The 26,659-nt window shown below is 43.0% G+C and overlaps 1 protein-coding gene across 4 annotated transcripts in view; it reads left to right on the top strand.

The window, feature by feature from the left end:
* Positions 1-24,228, top strand: part of KIDINS220 (kinase D interacting substrate 220) — a 194,369-nt gene extending 170,141 nt beyond the window's left edge. For all 4 annotated transcript variants that reach the window (XM_075923523.1, XM_006123619.4, XM_006123620.4 and 1 more), the window contains 4 exons: positions 1,964-2,110; positions 12,144-12,242; positions 16,930-17,178; positions 21,605-24,228. In XM_075923523.1, coding sequence (XP_075779638.1) covers positions 1,964-2,110; positions 12,144-12,242; positions 16,930-17,178; positions 21,605-22,876 — 1,767 coding nt within the window. In that variant the 3' untranslated portion in view covers positions 22,877-24,228. The remainder of the gene's footprint in view (positions 1-1,963; positions 2,111-12,143; positions 12,243-16,929; positions 17,179-21,604) is intronic.
* The last annotated feature ends 2,431 nt before the right edge of the window (positions 24,229-26,659 follow it).

The raw sequence follows: 26,659 nt of genomic DNA on the forward strand, positions 1-26,659 counted from the left end.
ACAAGAAGGATAAAAGGTTTAGAAAACATGACCTATGAGGAAAAGTGTTTAGTCCTGAGATAATAAGATTGAAGGAGTACTTGATCACAGACTTCAAATATGTTAAGAGATTTTTAAAAGGAAGACTATGATCATTTGTTATCCATGTCCACAGAAGGTAGGGCAAAAAGTAATTTGAATGACTAGTGAGAGAGATTAAGATTAGTTATTAGAAAGATAGCCATTAGCTGTTACGAAACTCCCATTATTGGAGACTTTTAGGAACAGCTTAGACAAATGCCTCTCAGGGATGGTTTTGGTTTATTTAGTCCCACTTTAGCACAGGGTGTTGGACTACATGACCGTTGGAAGTGCCTATCAGCCTTGGATTTTTAAGATTCTATTAGTCTCTTCTTTTATAGAAGACGACTGTACACAGCTATCCTTATTTGCTTCCAGGTGTGTCTTTTTCACTTGTGTTTTCTGTGAACCAATGTGTCACACTGCCCAGAGTGGTTCGTGCATTAATGTCAACCTCAGGGCAGACTGTCAAGAAGCAGGGCAGAGACTCCAAATGAGGTTGTGATTTTGTAATTAGATTTCACCAACTCAGTAAAAAATGAATGTGTAAAGCATGATCATATTACGGAGTCACAGGCAGTCTATCTTGCCACCCAAGCAGCCTGTACTTAGTGATAGTTGGTTGCTGTACACCAGGCATGTCCAAAGTCCGGCCCGTGGGCCAATTGCGGCCCGTGTTCTGGTTTAATACGGCCCCACAGGTAATTTGGCAATATCTATCTTTTATGGCCCCCAACGAATCCATATGTATTGAGATGAATACATTGTAAAATCTCAGTTAATGTCAGTTGGTCTAAATCAGTTATAAATATATTTGGACACAACATGTATACTTGGTGTTATGTTCCTGTTCATATTTTTTTAACTTAAAAGTTGACAGACAACCTTTATTACCAATAATATGTAATGTACTTTACAATGTTCCTGACACATATTTCAGCTTCCTGGATTTTTTTTCAATCTGGCCTTCAGATATGAAAGGCAGAGTGATTTAACACCTGTTTAGATTTGTCATCCATGTGACGAAATGAAAAGTATGCCATTTGCAATAAACTTTGCATAAAATAGTTAATTTGCATTTAATTTTAATGGTTCAAAGAATGTCAGGCAAAATGGTTGGCCCTCACGCATGTTCACTTCATCAAATCTGGCCCTCTTTGAAAAAAGTTTGGACACCCCTGCTGTACACCAAAAATCACAAAATATTCAAGTTGCTCCCCGTCCCAAGAGAGCAAACACTTGTCTGAGGTTATTTTGTACTTTAAATCTATCTCAAAAGACAGTGCTTGTAGCTGCTCCTGCAATAAATTAACTGAAGATTGTTGACTAAGAAAAGAAATTAGAGTTATTACAAGGTTAAAGCAAGCAATCTTACATAAACAAATGAGTTAATCTGTTTAAAAGATGCCATAGTTGTAGTAATCTGAGCTCTGAATGGGGAATTGATATAAGCTATAATGGCAATTCTTAATGTAATGTGAGAACTTTTGAACACTACATCTGATGAGTTCCAAAATTTCAGGAAATATTCTAGGCTTCATCTTGCTCTTAAAATGCAACCTAGTTAAATCTATCAAAACTATTGGTGACACATGTTAGTTTACCCCTTATTTATATTGAAATGTTAATTTGTTAAATACTGATGTTTTAATTAGTTTGGTTAAAGTAGAACATTTTCAGTATGGACAGAGTTTCAGCCATTTCTTTTTCAGTATGATTCATATTACTATTGCCTTATATTAGTATTTTTCATTATTATGTTTAGATAATTTGGTACTAATCATGGTATTCTTACTTTTCAGCTCCATCTCCAAAAATGCGTATAATTGAAGACAGTTTGATTTGCATCATTCATGCTGAATATTTGAATATATTGTTTGTGTACATTTTTCTACGTGCATAGGGAACAGGAACAGTCACAGGATCAGCCACTGGAGGATCACTTGTGTCTTTGAACTCCATGAATGTAGATGTCATTTGTGAGAAGCTGAAGCAGATAGAAGGGCTGGATCAGAGTATGCTACCTCAGTACTCTGCGACTATAAGAAAGGTGATCTGTTATTACACTTCAGTTATTTACATAGTATGTTCAAAGCATGTAAAGCATCTTTCATGCAAAATGTCTTGAACATCTTATCTTGTGCTGTTTGGACCTCTATAAGCCAGACTTCCCTCGTACAGCAACATCTGTGGTTCAGGGTCTGTGGGTGCTGTGGGGTTATGCTCCTAGGGAAAAGAAATTTCTCCCCTACCCTCACAGAGCTTTCAGAGCACTGCAGTTCAAGGTCAGGGAGGGAGAGAGAGGTGCAGGGATGTGGGGGACATGCAGAGGAAGAGGCAGGATAATTGTGTAGTCCTGCAACAGGAATTCATCCCAGTGGTGGGGGTGTAGAAGCACAGCCTGTCATCCTTGGGCCTCCACCACTGGGCTGTGCCCCCAACCACAAGGCTATACAGCCACCTTGCCTCTTCCCCCAAGTGCATTCCCATCTCCACTGCATCAATGCTGATCTTTCTGGTGCTGCTGGAACAGAGCCTCACGGTTGGCAGGAGCAGAGGGATCAGCATTGACCTCCTGGTCCAGAAAATTTCCTGTTTTGGGATCAGTCAGGTCCCAAAGTTGCCTGACTGGGGATGTTCAACTTGTATTTGTAAGTCAGATAAGTCACTAAAGTGAAATGTCACACAGATTATTATTGCAAAAAGAATATTGTACATTGTTGTAATTAATTTACCTTGCTCAGTTTATCAAGATGATTTTCCTAAAGCTTGCATTTAATATATTTTTTTCTCTCAGATAAGACTGTATAATCTTTATCATACTTTAGATCAGGGCTACTCAACGTGCAGCCCATGGGCCACATGCGGATCACAGCCTGTTTGTTTGTGGCCCGTGATGTGGTTTGACTTTATGCGGGGCTCAACACACAGCCCGCGGGTGGGAGCCAAAACAAAAAAGTAGTCAATATAATGGTCTACTGATATGCGTTTTAGTAGTTAAATTCCTGGACTGTCATTGCTCTTTAAAAGTGCTGTTATATGGGTAATTTTTTTATTTATGCCAGTTAGTGTGAAAGAAGTTATTTGTATATATATTTGCATGTATATGCAATCACAGTTAAGTTGCGGCCCTTGGCATATGCTGTTAGTATCCCCTGGATCTTCCAAAGTTGAGTAGCTCTGCTTTAGATAAAGGGAAAAATGTTTCTAAAGACTTTTCATTTCCATCAGTGTTATTTTCTGATAAATTAGGAGATAGTTCTTCCCCCGTTTATTCCCTTATCCTGGCAGAGATATAACAGGATGGAGTGTTCTGGATGTGTGCAGAATACTAAAATTCTACATAACCTTCTGAAAGGCTTAATACTGTCAAAGGGGTGCTCGGTATGAGAGCTAACAAATGAAAACTACTTCTAAAATTTCCATCCCTACATGAATTAAACAGTTCACTACAGAAGCCTAATCTGAAATGGTATTCTTTGTCTCCAAGTAAGGTGACTGCGTTTGTTTTTCAAACAAGTAAAAATGGGATCCTTGTCCCAGAGGGGATGTTATAGATATGTAGGCTGTCAAGAAAGTGGGTAAAGGAGGATTTTTGGCAAGTATAGTATCTGTAGGGAGTCAGAAGGGGAGAGAAGATCCCCTACCTTCCTAAACCATAGCTTCCTCTGTTCTCCCTTTTCAGCATAAAATATGGAACAAATTACAATCCAGTATGGGCTTCTATTTACATTTCACTGTTTTCTCGAAGTCCCTGTGTATTTTCTACTCCTGTATTTGCATGACTTTTAACTATTTTATAGAAATCTCCCATGCTCCTAGATGCCTGTCTCACAGTTTTCTCATTTTATTTTTATATATTCCCTCCTCCTGTTTTGTTTTTATATTTTCTGTAGCTTTGGGTTTTTTTGTCACTTCATCCTATCTCATATCACTCAGTCCATTTACCCTTTCCTCCTCCTTAATCCCTCACCATTCCATATCTCCCTCACTTTTTCTGACACACTTATTCACTATCTTTCATTTACTCTGTCTTCCCTCTCACATACTAAAATTAATCCCTTTTGTCCCCCCTACCTTTTCACAATCCAGTGTTGCCTACTGATGCCAGGAAAGTAAGAAATGTTGAGGCTGGGTCAGAAGCCATTTTTCTATTTGGGTGATTTTGCTGAGCTTTCTGTAAATTCCGATTCCCAACTGTATGTCAGAGTAAATCTGTATTGACCTTTTTTATAATTATCCGCTGAACCCTCTTGGGTAAGTGCTGGATTACATGTCCCTGATTTTCTACATAGATCATAAAACTGAAAAATTTTAAGATTCCAGAAGAGACCATTAGACTATTTAGTACAGCCTCCTGCGTAAAGCAGGCCAGAGAATTTCACTAAGTTACTGATGAAAGAAACCCAATGATATCTTTGACTAGAACATTTCTTTCAGAAAAGCATTCAGTCTGTGTATGATGACATCAACAGGCAAAAGATCTACTGCTTTCCTTCATCATTTTTACTAAATGATTAATAACCTTTGCTGTTAGACTTATAGAACACTAGAACTGGAAGGGACCTAGAGAGGTCATCGAGTCCAGTTCCTTGCCCTCACGGCAAGACCTAGTACCATCTAGACCATCCCTGATAGATGTAATGTGTATGTGTACTTTATTTGTAATCTTAGTTTGCCTGGCTTCAGGTTCCAGCCATAAGTTCTTGGTTCATAACCAGGCTTCCCCTTGAATAGTCTTGCAGCTTTATAGGCTTGGAGCCATTGAGTCGTTTATGGAATCTTACTTTAAAAGGACCTCACGCTAGCCTCTGTGCATACTCAAACATTTTCTTGTAGGCATTGTTCATATGGAGCGTATCAGTGACCCAGAAGTGGGTCAATCCTCTATTCCAGCCATTTAAACTTTTCCTCTTTCCAAATTGCTAATAGAGGTGTTGTCCTTTCATAAGGGAAGTCTAAAATATATTAGCAGCACTACTATGCTGGAATGTAGCTTCACTCTTCCCTAACAGCTCAGAAAACTCCAAAATGTATTGCTAAAGATAACCTTTAACTCAGAAAATGTATTTGATGCAGGATATTTTAAGGATGGCTGTTGGTCCTCTTATAAGGTTTAATTTATTCCTTAGTATTAATCTATAACTCTAGCTGTATCGTGTAGTGAATACTTCTATTCAAGAACCTTCTCTGGTCATCCCTATGTGATTTCTTCTCTTATTTCCAACTATCACTTGCCTTTAGATGGCAAGCTCTTGCACTGCCCCATAATCATCTTTATTCAACTGTCTCCTGGGAGGTCTGTCATACTACTCCTCCTATTAAATACCAAAGGCTCCAATCAGTCTCCAAAGATGGAAAGATAGTATACTATGCATTTATTTATATTCTAGTTTATAAGGATAACAAACTGGAAATTTTTTGCCCCATTCCCTTTTCTTTTTGGGCCCAGTTCTTTTGAGGTTGGATTACAAGCAGAGAGGTTTCTGCAGTGGATTAGATCAGTTTAGGAAAAAATAAAAGGGAGAACCCAATTCATTCTACAAATAATTGTGACTCATGAACTGGCTGCTGCTTGTCACAATTGTTGTGAAGCAGAGGAAACTCGTCCATCCCAAATCCTTGTTCTGAAATAGAGGCCTCAAATTAATAAGAAATATTTCTCTTCTTTGAGTTCTTGTTCATGTCCATTCCATTTAGGTGTGTGCTCGCTGCATGCACAGATTGCCAGAGTATTTTCCCTTAGCTGTACCCGTTGAGCCAGCAGGGGAGCCCCCTGGAGTTGTGCCGCCATAGCAGCACATGTATACCTCTGCTGGCCCTCCACCCCCCTCAGTTCCTTCTTGCCGCCCATCATTGGAGCTGTTATCTTGCTTGATTGCAAGCAAGGTCCTAGTGGTATTTGCAGTTAGTTAGCACCATATTGAGTCCCATTGTTTCTCCAAGTTGCTTTCCCTGTTAGTTTATGAAGTCATTGTTTTAGCTTATTGTTTAATGTTACTGTTGGGTCCTGGTTTGCCAGTTTCGCCCCCCTCTTCCCCCCCCCCCCGTCTCACCCCTGGAGCATGCCAGGTCCTCACAGCTTCAAGCCCTGCACAGACTGCACTACGCGTGCACTCTGTGGGGACCCACATGACTCGTGCCTGAAGTGTCTGGGTGAACCTCATGTCCTGGCAAACTGCAAGATTTGCCATGGTTTCAAGCCCTGGACCCAGTGGGAGAGAGACTCGCACCTGAAAATACGCCTGATGGAGTCAGCACTCCAAATGGCACCGGACGCGGACGAGGCACAGGAATCCCGCAGCGAACCAGCCTTGGTGTGGGAGGCACTGAGTTCTTCCAGGATCTCAACGGTGGTGAGATACCATTTCGCCGGTCAGTGCTCTCTGTCCCTGATGCTTCTTAAAAAGAAGAGGGTGGAAAGGGGCTAATGACCACCTCAGCACGTGCGCATGGTGTGCCCCCAGTCAGGGCACCCTGCTGCGCCAGCGCCGGCCCTGAGGCCTGCTGCTCCTGGGCCCACGCGTGGCCAGTCGACTGTGGCCAGGAAGAGGAGCCCAGAGGAGGAGCCGATGCTCATCAACCATGCCTCTATCACTCCATGCCGGACATCTTTGAGGCAGCACATGGTGCCTTTGCTGCCTTTGGTGCACCCTGACCGAGATGTCAGCACTGGACCTGAGCAGACAATCGTTGAGGTCGGCTCTAGCTGAGTTTTTGATGATAACCTCAGGCCCAACAGCACATGCGGTGTCACACTTTAGTGCATCCATTGATGCCGGCTCTGGCACCGGCTGTGGCCACTGGACTGGTGGCAACGCTCTCCCAAGAGTAGAGGGAGAGCTCATCCTCCAGCACCCCCATCCACACAGAAGTCTGATGCTTCCACCACCTCTCCGGCATGGCGGCAAGCTGGTGGCAATGGTCCGGCACTGCTTGCAGGGCACACTTTTGGCATCACCATGTTTGGAGTCCGAATACTCCTCAGACTGCAACGCAGAGTTGGCGTGGTCCTTGGCTTTAGCTTCACATTCCTGGTCTTGGTGCTACTCCAAATCCCAGCATCATTCTAGGTCTCGGCACCGTTCCACTTCTTGGCATCACTCACGTCACTTCATTGTCTCGGGCCTATTGGTACAGCAGACCTGGCCACCTCAGTGGCAACACCAATAACAGTGGTCTTTCTAGACCCTGTTGGCCTACCATCAGGTGTAGGGGAGTGCCCCATCCATTGAGGGCTCCTCGTGTTCAAAGCCTCGGGTACCATCCTTGACCACACAGCTGCCCTGATCGTTGGCGCCGAGTCAGGTGACATCAACCTGGAGGGATTCCCCTAAGTCCTCCTGGGAAAGGTCAGTGGAGCAGGGCCCCCCGCTCCCTCTCCAAGCCAGCCTGCTCCATCCCAGGCTTTGGAGTGAACTCAGGAACATGAGGACTCAAGAGTACACAAGTACTCGTCTTCCTACACAGACGAGGCCCTGGGGTTGCCAGCAATGGATTCTTGGGACCACCAGGATCTTCTCAAGATGCTGGCGCAGAGTTTGGGGGTGCAACTTGAGCGAGTGTTGGAAGACTCCAACTCAGTGGTGGACATACTCAACTTGGAGGCCTCTTCTCGCATGGCTCTATCCTTGAACAAGATGGTGGGCAAAATTACAAAGGCACTCTGGCAGACGCCTGCCTCTATACTGCCCACAAATAAGAGGGCAGAGCAGCAGTATTTTGTCCTGCAGGCAGTGCGTGATCACCTGTTTTCTCACCCACCGCCAAGCTCTGTTGTAGTTCAGGCCACCGACCAGTGCAAATGCCAGGGTCAACCCGTACCTACTCGCAAGAATAAGGAGGCCAAACAGTCAGACCTCTTAGGTCAAAAAACCTATGTCTCTGGGGAGCTTCTGCTCAGGATGGTCAACCAACAAGTGCTCCTAAGCAGGTACGTCTTCAACTCTTGGGCAGCGATGGACAAGTTTAGGGAGCTCCTGCCCCAGAATTTCAAGCAGGAGTAAAAGGCCTTTTTGGAAGAGGGCAAGGTCGTATCTCAGCTGGCATTCAGACTATGGCGACCAGCGTGGTACTGCAGAAGGGCGCCTGGCTTCAAGTGTCTGGCATCCCAGCAGAGGTCCAGAAAACCATTCAGGATCTGCCATTTGAGGGGGGCAGGCCTGTTCTCTGAGCACACTGACTCTAGTCTCTTTGGGCTGAAAGATACTAGAGTGACCCTCAGGTCCCGCAGAGACATTCACTCCCTTGTGCCCCCTCCCATCTGTACGAGCAGGGAAACGGACCAGATTTCTCAAGGTGCGGGGGCAATAACAATAAAAGGAATGGCAGGCAGCTGTCCAGCTCCTTTTCCGATCGAGGGAGGTGGGTCACTCGAACAAGCCCTAGGGCCCTAGGCTGGACCTTTGAAGATTTGAACTGAGACCACATACCAGCCACACATCAGCGGCTTTCCTCGAGCTCTCAGTGGAATGGCCCCTGGCCCTTCCCCTGTACCTAATCTCTCAGGAGTTTGGCAGGCTTTGGCACCCAAACCTCCGATCCCTGCACCTCATGACATCGAAACTCAGTGGCTGACTGCCATGGAGAGGCAGTGCACAGACCAAGTTCAGGCAGTTCTCTTGGGAAGTCGTAAACTCTCTGCAAGGGCCTCTTACCTGGTGAAGTGGAAGCATTCGTACTCCGAGGGTAAGGGGTTCTCACCTACGGAGGCCCTAGTCCTAGCCATTTTGGATTACCTCCTGGACCTTAGAACCCAGGGCCTGCCCCTTCCTCTGTAAGGGTGCACTTGGTGGCTATCTCAGCTTTTCACTCAGGGTCGTGGGGCTGGTCTGTTTTCACAGATCCTATGGTGCACCGTTTTCTTAAGGAGTAGGATAGGGTTTTTCCCCAGGTATGTAACCTCCTCCCCTCTGGGGGTATGTCTACACTACAGTGCTAATTCGAACTAACTTAGAGCGTGGAGCTGCTGTCTCAGGCTAGCTGAGGGTTGTGCTTAAAGGGACCCGACCCCCACCCCAGACAGACAGTTCTCAGGGGTGCCCCGCTTGCAAAGCAGTCCTGGCTTGGATTGCCTGGAGTACCCACACTGGGCACATCACAGCACTCGGCCATCAGACCGGCTGCACTTGCCGCAGGCTGCCATCTGGGGAGAGGGGGCAATTGGGGGGTTGCAGGAGAGCTTCCACCCCCAGAAGCCCGCAGAGCCAGCCCAGTCCTCCCCATCAGGGGCTCGTACCCCATTCCCACCTCACCTCCTTCCACTTACCCCTCCCTAGCCCCCCTTCCTGATGTACAAAGTAAAGGACAATTGTGTTCAAAAATAGAATCTCTCTTTATTGAACAAAACTGGGGGAGACTGGGAAAAGGAGGTGGGAGAGGGGAAGAGAGAGGGTGGCAGAGGGGAGGGCAACTACAATGATCAAGGGTTTGGAACAGGTCCCATATGAAGAGAGGCTAAAGAGACTGGGACTTTTCAGTTTAGAAAAGAGGACACTGAGGGGGGATAGGATAGAGGTCTATAAAAGCATGAGTGGGGTGGAGAGGGTGCATCAAGAAAAGTTCTTCATTAGGTGCCATAATAGAAGGACTAGAGGACACCAAAGGAAAGGAATGGGTAGCAGGCTTCAAACTAGTAACAGAAAGTTGTTCTTCACAAAGCAAAGAGTCAGCCTGTGGAACTCCTTGCTGCAGGAGGCTGTGAAGGCTACAACTAGAACAGAGTTTAAAGGGAAGTGAGATAAAGTGATGGAGGTTGGGTCCATGCAGTGGTATTAGCCAGGGGGTAGGAGTGGTGTCCCTGCCCAAGGTTTGTGGAAGGCTGGAGAGGAATGGCACGAAACAAATGGCTTGGTCACTGTCTTCGGTCCATCCCCTCCAGGGTCCCTAGGGCTGGCCGCTGTCGGCAGACAGGCTACTGGGCTAGATGGACCTTTGGTCTGACCCAGGACGGCCATTGTAAGATCAGGGCTCAGAGTCAGGGGTCTTAGTGGACCACCTTGATTTTCATGCACACCTGCTCCTGGGTGGCCAGGCTGGCAGCTCTCCTGCCCTAGCTGGCCACTTTCCTGTGCCTAGTGCGGAGGTCGTGGACGAGGTCCACGATGTCCGCACTAGACCAGGCGGGTGCCCGCCTCTTGCGGTCCTGGGCAAGCTCCCGGGAGCCGCCAGCCTGGTCCCGGGAAGAGGGGGAGGGCTGGGGGGCATCGAGTGGCTGGCTCGAGCCGTGCCAGGTACAGGGTCAGCTGGCTGGATGCTGGCAGGCTTGCACCTGGCACGGGCACCGTAGCCAGCCCGTGCCCCTTTAAGGGGTCCGGGGCTGGGAGGGGAGCAATAGAGTTTCCCTGGTGTTGGCCAGAGTGGCCACCAGAGAAAGCTGGGGAGGGCTAGCCTCCCACTAGTTTGAATAAAGGGGCTACACACCCCTTAATTCGAACTAGTAAGTTCGAACTAGGCTTAGTCCTCGTAAAATGAGGTTTACCTAGTTTGAACTAAGCGCTCCGCTAGTTCGAATTAAGTTCGAACTAGCGGAGCACTAGTGTAGCGCCTATTAAAGTTCATTCGAACTAATGTCCGTTAGTTCGAATTAACTTTGTAGTGTAGACATACCCCAAGATCTACACCTGGTGCTCTCTAGGCTCATGGCCCCTCCCATTGAGCCCTTGGCAATGTCCTGGCTCCTGCACCTGTCCTGGAAAGTGTCCTTCCTTATGGCCATTACCTCAACTAGGTGGGTTTCAGAGCTGTGGGCACTAATGGAGGACCCTCCGTACAGTCTTCTTCAAGGACAAGGTCAGGCTTTGCCCTCACCCTGCATTCCTGCCTAAGGTGGTTTCCCACTTCCACTTCCATCCGGACATTTTTCTACCAGTCTTTTACCTAAAACCCCACAGTTCTGGGACAGAGCAGGCTTTACACACCTTAGCTGTTAGATGAGCCTTAGCTTTTTATTTGGAAAGGACCAAACCCTTTCGTAAGTCCCTCCAGCTATTTGTGTCCATAGCTGACAAAATGAAGGGCCTGTTGGTATCAGACCAATGTATTTCATGCTGGATCACTTTCTTTATCAGGGTGTGCTATGAGCTGGCACAGGTTCCAGCCCTGCCTATCACGGTCCATTTGACCAGGGCCCATGAGTCTTCCACCACCTTCATATCTCAGCTGCCCATCGTAGAGATCTGCAGGGCAGCTACCTGGTCATCGGGGCACACTTTTGCGAACCACTATGCCATGGCGGGGTGGGGGCCTGACGACTCAGCTGGGAGCACAGCAGGGTGGACAGTGCAGCAGGGTGACCTGGTCCCAGCAGCTGGGCAGTAGCAGGGACCTACAACAGCTGCGCTGGAGAGCTCCAGCCCAGGGAACAATGGCTGGCCAGGTAGCAGCAGGATGGGCTGGAGCCCTAGCTGTGGGGCAGTGGGCGAGAAGGACAGCGGTTTAGCACAGGCCAGGAGTGGAGGGACCTTTCCTAATCTGGCAAATCCCCATGTTCAGGTCCCGAGGATGCTGGACCAGCGAAGTCCAACCTGTAATAAATTTGTTCCTGATAAATCCATCCTCCTTTAGAGTAATCCATGTTTTATCTTGGGGAGAGAGTTGGTCACCACCACAATTCTCTTTAACCTAGCCAGGGAACTGAGATTTGAGCTTGTAAATTGCCATTTGGTAGTCTATGACATACACTTCAAGGCTTTCAAGATAATCTCTATTGTATAAAGCATGGGTTCCCAAATTAGGGGGGTGTGAAGAAATCCCGGAGGGGGGGTGCAAGGCGCGACCCAGTCCCCCTTCCCCTCCCCCGGTATCAATCCTGCTATCCCCCCCCTCAAGATTTTGTGCTTTTTTTGTTTTTCGGCCCCAGTCAGTTCCTTTTTTTTTCCTCAAGTTTTTCTGCTATTGCTGGGGGGGGCGGGGGGAGAGGAGAGGGGGGAGGGTTTCTCAAAAATCAAAAAGGGGGAGTGGATTCCCAAACTTTTCAGGATCAACTGGTATAAAGGAACATTAAGCTTTGAAAAGAAAGTCAAGATTACTAAAAAGATTTATTTTTCAAGTAAATATTACATAGTTTTACTTCCTTTATTTAGGCAAACATAAATGGCCGTGTCTTGGCTCAATGTAACATTGATGAACTGAAACGGGAGATGAGCATGAATTTTGGTGACTGGCACCTTTTCAAAAGCACGGTAAGATAAAATTTTGAGTTTTTCTTAACTATTACATATCAAGAGTTAGCTGATTATTGTTCTACATTTGATCAGAACTCCCATTTATTTACTTTTTCCATGGTACTATAAGTCAGTTCTCATGGTAAATGTGCAAGCATGTATCATTATGTTGCTACATCTTAACATTCAAACTGCTAAAGTATTTATAGTATTGGACTTACACAAGCCATACATCGGGGATAATCAATTTTTTTTGTCAAGGTCTGGACTCCAGAGAATATAATACAGAAAGAACAGTAATAAGTAAATAAAGAGATTTTGAGGTCTGTTCAAAAGCGTTTGGTGGTCCAGATTTGGCCCATGATCCATCTGTTGACTACTCCTACTATACATTCAGGAGCAGCTGTATTTCTGATACCGTTAAGCTATTCATGTACAGTAAAAGATTTTTTTCTTCCCTCAGCTTTGAGGGTAAATAACATAGTTAATGAGTGCTAGGGATAATCATCAAAGACTGTTACATTCTCCACAAAGGTATTTGAGTAGTGTTGATTCTCTACTCCAGTGATCTTCAACCTGTTGGTCAGGAGGGGACCCCAAACTGGGTCATGTCCCTGTTTTACTGGGGTCACCAAGCTTTTCTTAGACTTGTTGGGGCTTCTTACCAAAGCTGAAAACAGGGCCTGGTTACAAGTCACCTATCTAGGTTTGAAGCCCTTGGGCTTTGATGTTAGTTAGCCCCCCTCCCTGGGTGGGTTTCAGTGGGATTGGCCTTTGGTCCCCAACCCCAATTATTTTTGTTGTCAGAAGGGGGTCCCTGTGTAATGAATTTGAGAACACCCTGCCCTACTTGTACACTGAAGAATGTGTTATTTCTGCTAATTCACAGACTTGTAAATATTGTTTGTAACGAGATAGTGTTTTATTACAAGACAGTTTATAAAAACATTAAATATGGTTGTGACGGGTTGGATCACAGGGGCCCCTTTGGAATAATCATGCAGTATGCTGCTCATGCTACTGGGCCTACCAACCTCTGGGATGCTCCAACACCCTGTCCAACTGTGCCAGAAGATCTGGTTTTCCCCAGCCAAAGCAGAGTTGGGGTAACAGCCCCCCCCAGCAGAGGAACACAGAAACTGAATTAACTCAGCTCCGGCAGGGCTCAGCTATACGGCTGTTGACAGCACCTAGGAACACAGCCTCTAAAGGGGACAAAATACCAAATAAATTTGTCTTACTGTGCATAAAAGTTTTTTACACAGAAAAAGCTTATAAGTTCATCCTCTTTGTGAAAGAGAGATATGCACAGTGGTTGCTATCCCTACTCCCCAGTAACAATGATTTACACCGGGCTTGATAATAAACAGAAGTGTTTTATTAAGTATAAAAAGTAGGATTTAAGTGAATGCACATGAAAACAGATCAAAGTAAGTTAAGACAAAGTAAACAAAACACATAAGCTACTAATACATTAAGAAACTTCTTACATGCAAATTTTTACCCAAACTGTTGTTCTACTCATCTCTTTCTCAAGTCAGGCAGTCTCCTATTTTGGCCCTGTGCTTTCCCCATTCAGACGTAGATGTTTCCAACAGTCATCTTGGGTTTCCATGCATTTGGACAATCCCTCCTATTGTTTGGTTTCCCTTTCTTTATATCTCTTTTGCCCAAGGCAGGACTTGTTTGTGCTCAGTTAAAAAAATGTTCACCTTGAGTTAGGGATGTTAAGGACTAGTCGACTATCCGATAAGCAAATCCTTATCAGATAGTCGACTAGTCGCTTTCCCCCTCTCCCCTCCCTGCTGCCTCTATCACAGTGTTTCCCAATTTTATTTGGCCACGGAACCCTTTTAAACTCGAAAAAATTTTGCGGAATCCTTAATAACAGTCTTATATATGGAGCTGAAAAAATTAGACCACAAATAAGTAAGGATAATAATAAACAAATGCTAAACAGGGTCATGAGATCAACACTTAGTTTAATTGCACATATTTTAAAAACAAAAATCACATTTAATGTGTACAAAAAAATTTAAATAATAAAATGTTATTGTAGTGGAATTTTCTCACGGAACCCTTATTTTCACTTTGCGGAACCTCAGGTTTCGGTGTTACACCATTTGGGAAACACTGCTCTATCAGATAGAGGCAGCATGGGAGAGAGAGGGGGGGTACTTCAAAGTGGCAGTGCTGCACGGAGCCCGGAATCAGCTGTGCAGCGCTGTGCCTTTGAAACACCACCGCAGCGTTTCAAAGTGGCAGCGCTGTGTGGAGCCTGGGGTCAACTGGGGAGTCTCCAGCTGATCCCTGGCTCTGTGGGGTGCTGCCACTTTGAAATGCCATGGCAGTAATTCAAAGGGACAGCACTGCCCTATCCACTAATCGAATAGTCGATGCAAAAATGCATCAACTATTTGATTCGTGAATTACACGCTACTTAACATCCTTACCTTGAGTAAAGTACTAAATCCAAAATGGATTCCAGCATCAGGTAGCATGGTCAAATGTATGATCACTTTGTAGGACCAACGACAGTATGGACTTATAGGAAAAACAAAACTATTCATAGGTCGCTTAATTGATCACCCAGCATTAAGGACCTAGAACCGTGGTCACCAACAGGTCGATTGCCATCTACTGGTTGATCGCGAGGCCTTGACCAGTCGATCATGAAGTGTCCTGTCCGCCCCGCCCCCATTTCCCTCCCATCCCCGAGAAGCCCCACTACCTACCTCAAGTGAAAATGGAGGTAGTGTCGGCTTCCCAGGGATGGACAGAAGTCCTGCAGCTTAGCGCCACTTCCGGCGATTCCGGAAGTGTGCTAGCCGCTCTGCCGGGTGTACTGCAGGAGGGAGCATCGGCTCCCTGCACCGCACAGGAGGGGTGAGTCAGCGCTGGGGGAGGGGGTTCGGCCCTGGGGCAGGGGCGCACAGGGTTTCCCTGCACCGTGGCGTAGGGGTTGGCGCCGGGGCAGGCGCGTGCGCGGGGGAGGGGAGGGTCAACCCCGAGGCAGGCACACGCTGGGTTTCCCTCTGCGGGGGGGAATCCTGGGAGGAGACAGATACAGGGGACTCTCTGCCTCCACTGGCACCCCACTCCCCAGCCACAGAACTCTGTCCCCACTCCTGTCCCCACACCTCGAACGCTGTCCCCACTCTTGTTCCCACTCCTGTTCTTGATCCCTGAACGCTGCCCCCACTCCCCTGTCCCCAGCTACAGAACTCTGTTCTTATTCCCGTCCCCACTCCCCGAACTCTGTCTCCACTGGCTCCCTGTCCCCTACTGCAGAACCCTGTCCTCTGCCCTCCCAGCACCCTGTTCCCTCTCCCCTGCCCCCACCTGCAGAACTCTGTCCCCACAAAATGTATATTTATAAATGCTTCATTTTAGATTTAAATAGCATGAATAAAAAACAGACCATATATTTCATAACCATAAACATGTGATTTTAATTTTATATATTACATAATTTAAAAATAAACTGTTTAACAGAGTGCAAGTAAGGGCTGGGGATAGCAAGTGGATGGACAGGAGGAGAATAGAGAGGGCGGGGCTTCAAGGAAGGGGTGGGGTTGTAGATCTTCGCCTGTTATGAGATTAAAAAAGTGATCTGAGGTGTAAAAAGGTTGGAGACCACTGTCCTAGAGTATCAGTAATGACCCTCATTAGCACATTTAGGGTGCATCTACACTGTACTGTTATTTTGAGATAACTAGCATTATTTTGAGATAACTAGCGTTATTTCAAAATAACAATGCGAGTGTCTACACAGCCGTTCTGTTATTTTAAAATAAATTCAAAATAACAAACAGCTTATTCTGAAATCTGTAAACCTCATTTTACCAGGAATAATGCCTATTCTGAAATAGCTATTTTGAAATAAGGCACGTATAGACACTCCACTTCCTGTTATTTCAGAATAGCCCCTCACAAGGGCCATTCTAAGTTATTCATCCCCAGTGCCTCCTGGGGCTCTAAATTGAGATAGCATGTCTACATTAGGGAAACCTGCCTCGGAGTAATTTTGAGGATTCCCTGCAGTATAGATGGGCTGTTTCAAAATAAGCTATTTTGGAATAACTATTCCAGAATAGCTTATTTTGAAATAAGTGTTCAGTGTAGATGTACCCTTATAGTTATAAGTAGATTCATATTTCATATTTCTGACTTCATATACAAGAATGATACATGCACAAAAATAGAATATACGCATTCGGCAGATTGTAATTTTAAGAATATGTTACATGATATATTTTGTCAGAAGCATTTTCATGTTATGCATATTCATATTCATAAGCTAATTTTTATAAAGTGGGAGGGAGCATGACAGTGTTATCTGCTTTTCACTCTTAAACTTATAACTAGAATTTTTTTTACAGGAATGGCATGCTTGAAAATGAATAATTTTTGGCATGTTAATGTTTTGAAGAGGTTACATACAGTAACTAAATATTAATCATGATTTTCATTGCAGACAATGAGGACATTTCCATAAAGAGATCTCTCTGAAGTAGTCTTTTTTGATGATTTATTCAAAAACTCATATGTAATTGTACAATTTTTTTTAAAAGTTACATTTTCCTGTTTCCTTTTGTTTGGAATATAATTGTTACAATTTAAGAGAGATTACTTGCTCAACCCATTTATTTTGCTTTGCTGTGTAATGACAGTTGTGTTGGCTTTTTTTTTTATATATCTTAAGGTACTCGAAATGAGAAATGCAGAAAATCAGGTTGTTCATGAAGATTCTCGTGTAGTGAGTGAACATGTTACCAATGTGATTCCTCACAATGAGCTTGGTCGTCGTCCAGTGCATAATAGTGAATTGCCTCACACTGAGCTTACAGGCATTTCTACTCAGGTTCCCTATACTCTCAACTTCAGCTTTGAAGAACTGAACACAATTGGTCTCGATGAAGCTCCCCCACATCACAGTAATTTGAGCTGGCAGGTATTTACTAAAGAAATGTATTTTGTTTACTTAATTTGTGGAGAAATTACTGTTTTGCTAAATAACAGAGTAGACTGCAAGTCCAATCTATCTATCGAGATACACTCTCAACTCCTTGTTGTGCCCCAAGACCATAGCTTGGAGAGAGAGTAGGGAACAACTCCCAAGCAAACTATTTTCACTGCCTCGTCCTCATTTTCTCCCATCCCCAGTAGCTATTCCTCCTCCCTGGTAATTCCCCTCCAAGAGGAAGAGTATAATTAAAATACTTCATTCACCTTGCATAAGGCAAGGTACATACTAGATATTTCATCAGAAAAATGTTATTAATCATTCTGTTCAGTCCTCACTCACATGGTAAATATTTTAATATCAGCATGTACTACTCAAAGGTTGAAAAATATGTTTATGATTTTTATATTATTAATTCCAACAAGCATAGTACTAATATATTCCAGAGCATAGGTCCTGTGCTGATAAGTCATCCAGCATTAAATTCTGGATTTGGGATCCTCCTCCTATCTTGCACAAGCTTTGTGCATATAGTTTTGAGGTTATAATTTCCAAACTCACAGTAAGTGTGAGCAGTTTCAGCTATATGGGGCATTTACAGATAATTTCGTGTTATACAGTGAATGAATGCATGCAGTGGTTAAGATTTTGAAAAGCAACTAGTGATTCTCCTTCGAGTGGTGTCCCTATGGGTGCTCCACTCAGATCTCACTACATTCTTGTGCCATCGATCAGAGATTTTTGCCTAGCAGTGCCTTTCCGTGTGCATGCATGGTCACCTTCTCACGCTGTTTTCATCCGTTGGCTGCACAGTCCTCCTCAGTTACTTTTCTCCTGTCCTTGGCAGAAGATGGAGTCTCACACCAGTGTTATTTTTTTGACTGAAAAGATAAAAATGAAGTAGTTAGTTCATAACAATAAAAATAGAGTAGTTAGTTTATAGTTCATTAGTACTTTTAGTCAGCTTATAGTTAGTGCTAATCAGTTCTTTTTAGTTTAAAAAAAACAAACAAAAAAACCCCTATTTGCCCCAGTTTTTTCTCTTAGATTTTTTGGCCAAGTTTTGGACCCCTAAAGTTTTTCTTCTTAATATGCTAGGCTTACACTTTTTAAAACCAGGAGACTCTTGCAGAGACTCGATGCCTGCATCTGATGGGCACGTCTCTTGCATAAAGTCTCTTGGCAAAGGCTATATGGAACAGAAATGCCTGCACTGCTAGTACATGATGGCCAGAGACAGAAAGTACTGGGAAATGAGACTCAAAATCCTCTGGAACAAATCCCTTCAACCACTGGAGGCTAAGTCCACCGAGCCCTTGGCGCCCCATCTCCTCGTAAGAAGGCAAATTCATTTCCCTCAAGGGTCTCCGGGCCTCTCCAGCACAGTCTTTACCATCCACATCATGTGCCGCCCATTCGCTGGTGCCATCAACCTCTGGCACCTCGGAGAAGCAGAAAACCGCACCTATAATGAGAGTGGAATCAGAGCCGAAAGGAAATCTAGCTCCTCCGCACCACCTGGTGCTGCCTCTAGATCAGAACCGATGAAAGACATGCCACCACCTCCAGTGCCAACAGACATCTCAGCACCAAGCCACCATTCCAGTTCCCAGCAGCTGGAACCCAAGCACAGTCCAGCACCAGAGCCCAAGAAAGCTTCTCACAAGACTGTAGATACGCGGCACCGAGCACACTTTCACTTCCACTTTCTCCTAGCCCTGACAATCTAGTCCACACCAACTATCCTTTAAGCACATTTCCTATTCATCCACACCATTGTCACCAGGCACTGCACTGGACAGGAGAGCAAGTTCTCCTCACAGCATTCCTCACCAATGGGCTCAGTAACTTCATGGCATTCCACTCAGCACCCGCCTCCCCCCCAGTATCTGTGGTTTAATTACCTTTGGCCATATCCAGCAGAACAGTCCCAACCCCAATGGCCTCCTTAGGAGCCCTGGAACCAATACCGCACCCACTCCTCACATTGTTACTGATCACACAAGACAGTGGTATCGACTCCAGCACATACACCAACAAGGTCTCCGGCCACCACTACACAGTCTTCATCTCATCCTCTGCAGACACCTTCTGTCACTACCCAAACTGAGCCAGTGGATGAAGATGATTATCTGCCTCATTCAGAATTGGATAGCTCCTCTCCGGTTCCCCAGTCCTCTTCTCTGGATGAGGTCGTCATCCTCTCCACTGCAGATGAGCTGAAGCAATTTCAGGATCTATTCAAACGGGTTGTGCAAGCCCAGGGTATTACACTGCAGGAAGTATAAGAAAAACAACACAATTACTTAAAATTCTTCAACTAGCTACATCCTCTTAAAATAGCTCTACTATTTTATTAAGCTCTGCTATTATGAAGCCATCAGAAGCACTATGGCACACTCCATTCATCTCACCAATCGTAGAGCAGACAGAAAATATTTTGTCCCGGCCAAGGGCATGGATTTTCTTTATCATCCCAACCCAACTAACTGGTCGTGGACTCAATCCATCATAGATCAAGATAGCCACAGGATAAATGCACAACGCAGGATAAGGAGCATAAGCTGTTAGGCATTATTGGCAGGAAAGTTTACTCTTCTGCCACTCTCCAGTTCTGTGGGTGTTGCTCTACCCTCCCTTCTTTCCCACTACTTGGAGTCCATTATAGGATTTCCAATAGAAAAGGAAGGGAGGGGGATCTGCGCTGCAAATGCAGCCAACGGATGAAAACAGCATGAGACAGTGACTGCATGTGTGACATGGGAAGGAACTGCTAGACAAAAATCTCTGGTCACTTGCGTGAGGATGCACCGAGACCTGAGTAGAGCACCCACAAGGACACACATCTCGAAGAACCATCTTTACTGCACAAGATGAGTAACTCCTTTTCAGTGCCTCTATTTCTGGGAACCCAAAAATTGAAGCCTGATTTTCAGAGGGTCAAAGCTGAGGCATTCAAATCACTAATTATAACTCATCACTAATCTTTTTAAATCATCATAATTATCACTGAAATGTTCATAAAATTATTTAAGACAGAAATGAATGTTTCTTATGAACACTTCACATGGAATCTAGTCTCAACATGTCCTTTTCAACACCAATATGGTGTGGCTCACTGACTTTTATTTGTAGTTTTTCATTACATGTCAAGAACCTGGGAATAATGGAAACAAAGATTTTGAAAGACAAGCATTTTTGAAAAACCCTTTTGATACTAAAAGATCAGAACTTTAGAAACACGAGAGAGAGACAGAGACATTTAATTAAGAAAAGTAAGAGGCTAGTTTGACTGTCTACTTTTGGGAAACATTGGAATCCACTATTCAAAGGCTATGTAGCAAGTCTCATCAATGAGACTTTTCTGTGGAACGCCTTTTGGAAATGGGCAACCAAATTTAAATACACCTTAGTGAATGAATTTAGCTGTATTCAGTAGGAATATGCATACATAGCTGACCTTATCCATCTTTGAGACTGCCGTGTTTCATTACGGGTTCTGAATTTCTCCAACAGCTTGTAGTCTTTAATTGAACAGGGCAGGCACTTATTTTGGGTATTGTTCTATTCAGCATTAATCATGTTTGGTGACTTTACAAAATCCTAGTACGTAGAAAAGAATCTTGTGAGGAGCTGTTACTAATATTTAATTAACCATAAGACCCTGGTAGTAGTACAGAGGGGATAACCAAACTACAGTCCACAGTTAAGATCCTTCCAATGGCTTCTTGCACATAATAGCTTGCTAAAAGGATCATGAACAGTTTCTGAGGAAAAAAGAAACAGATTCGGAAAAATAAAAAGAATGCATGTAGGACCAAGAGCAAGGTGGAAGAGAGGATAAATGATTGAGAAGGAGCAAAGAGAGAAGAGGTGAGGAACAGAGTTAATAGTCTTGCTCTGAAAGTCTGATTTTTCTGAAATCAGCTGAATACAATTAAACTTTTAGTATATATTCAACATTAATGTGTTTAATTATTCTGAAAATTCAGCATCAGAAATGTTCCTGGAAATGTAATGTCATTGAAATTTAAATTTTACACACACACACACACACACACACACACACACACACACACACACACACACACACACACACACACACGTGTGTGTGAGAAAAGCCTAAACTCAATATACCAAATAAATTTAATAATTATAAAGTGTTTTTAAAAAAGGATAAACTTTACATATTTGATAAAATACAGATTTGTATGTAATTTATCAACGGAACAGGAATGACTGTTGCTCAATTAACAAATATGACTATTAAGTATATACAGATCTTTTAATGGCTCTTTAAGAATTTTACTGCTGTGATGCATTACAGATAAATGTTTTCCATTCATTCATAGACGCTATTGCTTCTGATTATAATGAAAATGTCAATATGTTAATTTGTTTGGTTTTCTTCCAGTCACAAACTCGCAGAACCCCAAGTCTTTCAAGCCTCAATTCTCAAGATTCTAGTGTTGAAATCTCAAAGCTTACTGACAAGGTGCAAGCAGAATACAGAGATGCCTATAGAGAGTATATTGCTCAAATGTCACAGTTAGAAGGGGGGGCAAGTTCTACCACTGTAAGTGGCAGATCTTCCCCACATAGCACAGCAGCTTTCTATATGGGGCAGAGCACATCTGGAGGCTCCCTCCATTCCAGTATAGAACAAGAAAAAGGAAAGGATATTGACCAGAAACAAGATGATGGACGAAAATCCTTTCTGATGAAGAGGGGTGATGTTGTAGATTACAGTGCTTCAGGTGTTTCCACTAATGATGCATCTTCTTTGGATCCTATCACTGAAGAAGATGAAAAATCTGATCAGTCTGGTTCCAAGCTTCTTCCAGGAAAGAAATCTTCAGAAAGAACAAGTATTTTCCAGGCAGCAGATTTAAAACTAAAAGGAGTTACTTTGCGCTACCAGAAACTGCCAAGTGATGAAGATGAGTCTGGGACAGAAGAATCAGATAATACTCCACTTCTCAAGGAAGGAAAGGATAAGAAAATGGATGGGAAAGTGGACAAGCAACCAAAATCCCCAGAACATGGATCCGAGCCTATTAGAACCTTCATCAAAGCAAAGGAGTACTTAACAGATGCCCTTTTAGACAAAAAGGATTCCTCTGATTCTGGTGTGAGGTCCAATGAAAGTTCTCCAAACCACTCTCTCCACAATGATGGAGCAGATGATTCACAGCTTGAAAAAGCAAATCTAATTGAGCTAGAAGATGACAGCCACAGTGGAAAAAGAGGAATTCCACACAGTCTGAGTGGTCTTCAAGATCCAGCTGTGGCACGTATGTCAATTTGCTCAGAAGACAAGAAAAGCCCTTCAGAGAGCAGCTTAATAGCAAGCAGTCCTGAAGAGAACTGGCCTGCTTGCCAGAAAGTCTACAATCTAAACAGAACTCCCAGTACAGTCACCCTCAATAATAACAGTGCTCCAGTCAATCGAGCTAATCAAAATTTTGAAGAAATTGAAGGTATCCGAGATTCTTCTCAAATCATCCTGCGCCCGGGCTCAAGCTCCAACTCAACTCCAGTTCAGAATGAGAACCTAAAAAGTGTGGCTCACAAGCGAAGCCAGCGTTCAAGTTATACCAGGCTTTCAAAAGATTCTTCAGAGCTTCATGGTGTTACGGCCTCAGATGCAGCAGGTTTTGGAGAGGAGAGAGAGAGTATTCTGTGAAAAGAACAAAAAGAAAATAAAACAGATCATGTCTGCATGTCATAATTTTCTTAAAATCCCCGATTTGTCAATTCATGATCATGGTGAACACTTATCTCTTTTGATAGTCTCCACTTAAAAGATGTGGATTTTTTATCAGTCATTTCCTTGGAAAGAATAAATAACCCACGCTATAAAATATTTCACTACCCCTTTCCTCAATTTATATTTCTAGTAAATTTAATTATGTCTTCCCCAAATTAAAGCAGTACTTGACTTTCTGCATAAAAAATAAAATAAAATTCCTTGCAAAATAATTTTGAGGGGAATGATGTTTTAGGATTAAGTATGTAAGCAGTATTTGATAGAAAAGTAAAACAGACATTAAATGTCTGCTGCAATGCACAGAGCTCACACTTGGTTATCCCTTCTAAAAATTCCAATTAAACAGCTTATTTTTAGAAAAAGGTTGTATTGTGTGTTGCCCTCCAAATTTACAGAAGCCAGAAGACACAGTATTAAAATACTTCATACTTAATAACGTGATACTTTTCATTAACTAAATGATCTCTAAAACTGTGTGCAACACAAAATAGAATATGTTGAATAAACAGGGCTCGACCAATAATACAATCTACTCACCTGTGGTGAGTAGATTTTAACCCAGAAGAGCCGGGTTCGGGCGATCTGCGCATGTGCAGAACGATCTGCACATGAGCAGATCACCGGAAAGCGCGTCTGGCAAGCGGGGCTAGCCGCGGTTTGGCGAGCCCTGTGGATAAATATTAAGATACCTGTTTGACTGACTGGGCATCTTTATCATCTGTTAGTTTGTTCTATATTGCTTTTGTTTCTGGCAATTTTATTTGCATTGTGCTAATAAGCTTAGTAAAGGACATTGTCTGGATGTGGTGTTAGAATTAACAGATATTTAGTATATAATGTTCTCATTGACTAGCGAGTGCTCTATTTATTCTTGATATATAATTTCACAATCATTACATTAAATAGTTGTAAATGTTGTTACTTCAGGACAATGTTGCATATAATGTCTGACTTTATGAAGTATTGTTCTGCATGCCCTTTCACTAATGTATTGTTTTCACCTAGTTATAGAAAGGAAAAAAGTAATTCGTGTCTGCCATTTTAAAAGTAAAATTTAAAAAGCAGAAGTTTAGTGAAAAGCTGATACACCGTATTATGCTAGAAATAAGAGTATTTAATCATTTGTGTTTCTCAGCTAAATATTGTATCTGGATGTCATCGTAGCAAATGATTTGTACTGTATGTGAAATTTGCATGATTTTGGAAATTTGTTCAATCAAATATACTCCAGTAGTATGGAGTGAATAATAAATTAGCATATTGTTGTGTTTGAGTTTTTATTATAGTGATTATTTTTTCATTTGGCTGAAAAATCAAATGTACTTGAGAGGATGTTGTGATTAAAGCACTTTGACTGTAATGATGATTAATGCTTTAAAAACAAGGTAATATTTTTCATTAATAGAATCCCTTAAATAAACTCATTACAAAAAAAAAACCCCTATTTGATCTATGAAACAGGTAAACTTGGGTCATTTTTAGTAAGAGGTACATATGGGAGGGAGGTTAACCTCCCTCTGCTTGAAAATATTGCAAAGTTGCAGTCACTTAGCATTAGCTAGAAGTTTTCTGTAACGTGTTCCAGTCTCATTTTATTTTAAATCAGGTTTGTATAGCTGGAGCACATGGTAATGGTGTCTTTTATCCATATTGAGATAATGCATTTCAAGGCAGAGTCAACAGAAAGAGGAGGTTGGCTGTATCTGTTTCTTTAGTTTTCCGTTTCCCACACAAACTATACTGAATACTTGGCATATAATCACTATAGAATTCTGTTAAACTGATGACTATATCAGTTACATTGTATATTTCCCAAAATATTATCATATTGTTAGAATTTCTGGTGTACGCTATTATTTTTCAGATGCCTATTGTAAAGTTTTGGAGAAATACTGGTTTTCAACAAACTTTACAGAAAACAGTTTAATAAATGCTGCCAAACATTTTAAAATATTTTTGGTACAATCCCTTTGCTATATTTTACATATCTCTGACTGTGCATCACTGATTACCCTGTGCACCAATGCAGAGTCTGATTTTTTTTTGAAAGACAATTTTTAAAATTATTTTAGAAAGAAGAGGTATGTTCTCTTTCATTAAATCATCTTGGCAGTATTAGAAAAAGCTACTGACAAGCCTTGTTCTCTGTAAATCATCAAATAATCGCCGAGGAAATGTCAGATAGTCTTCATTGAATTTTAAACTTTTAATATTCTAAAAGAAAGTCTCATCTTCCATCGTCCTCATGGAAACCTGGGTCTTTCTATTTGGGATGAAATATGAGATGCCATGATAAAAAGACTCAATATTTTACACAATATTTTCAAGCTTTCATTGGCCAACGCTACTGAGGGCAATTTTGATAATTAACAGTTGAAATAAAGTGTTTTAGTAAATAGCTATGTGAGGTCTATATATCTTAATCTTCTACTATGCTAAAAATTAGCTAAACCAGCTTAGTAATTGGACCCAATCGAACACACTTACAATTCAAAAATTGAGCCACCTCCTATCTTCCATTTTTGAATCTGTTCATGAGATCAAAGAGATCACTATCTTTGGAGGGAGGAGTGGAATAAATAAAAAAAGTAGCCCCAAGAGATCTTAATGTAGGAAAGAAAAGTGTGAAATCTATTGACTATGTTGGGTTTTTATGGCAATTACTGTACATGTATGTGTAAAACTTTTTGCAGCATTCCTCTGGAAATTAAAACAACATAAAATCTTTACTCACAGCTGGTTGTTTGAGCTGTATATAAAATCTCTGGGCCCATTTTAGTGACAAGTGCCAGATTTCCAAATCATTTAAGCCCTATACTCCAAGCCTTGTCTCCACTTACCAGGACATCAGTGCTGTAGAGATTGGTCCCCCGGACTTTGATTTAGCAGGCCAAGTAAGGACCCTCTAAATTGACCGCTGATCGTGCCACCGTTGACTCTGGTATTCCATTGGGTCGCAAGGAATAAAGGAAGTCACAATGACTTCTGCAAGACAGGATTTGGCAATCTGGGCTTTAACTCTGGAACTCCCGCACACTGTTTTCTGCAAGGACAAGGTCCATTTACTACCCCATCTTACTGAGGGTGGTCTTCTTCTTCCACTAGGACATCATCTTACCAATGTACTGCCCCAAACCTCACAAGACAGAGGAGGAGAAGCAGCTGCATGCCCTGGATGTTAGGAGGACTTTTGCCTTTTACCTAGAATGTACTAAACCATTCTGCAAATCATCTCAGCTATTCATTGCAGTTGCTGACCCGGATGAAGAGCATGCTGGTTCCACACAGTGGTTAGACACTGGATTACCTTATGTATCCAATCTCCTATGATTTTGACAGGGTTCCCCTAGTGAAGATTGTGCAGGTCCATTCAACCAGAGCCCAGCATTGTCAGTGGCCTTCCTGATACAAATGCCAGTCCAGGACATGTATAGAGCCGCAATGTGATCCTTGGTCCACATGTTCACAGCCTACTATGCCCTCATGCAGCAAGCTAGAGATGACATTGGGTTCAGCATGGTCATGCTTCAGTCTGAGACCATGAACATCCACTCACCTCTGTAGCTACTACTTGAGTCATCTAATGTGGAATGGACATGAGCAAACACTTTTTTTTAAACTGGTATTCAAGATGTTACTTACGTCCATTCCATGACCTGCCTTCCGTCCCCATTGTCAGAGTTTCTGGAAAAAAAGAAC

This window comes from Pelodiscus sinensis, chromosome 3 (assembly GCF_049634645.1).
Source record: "Pelodiscus sinensis isolate JC-2024 chromosome 3, ASM4963464v1, whole genome shotgun sequence".
In the NCBI taxonomy this organism is placed as follows: Eukaryota; Metazoa; Chordata; order Testudines; family Trionychidae; genus Pelodiscus; species Pelodiscus sinensis.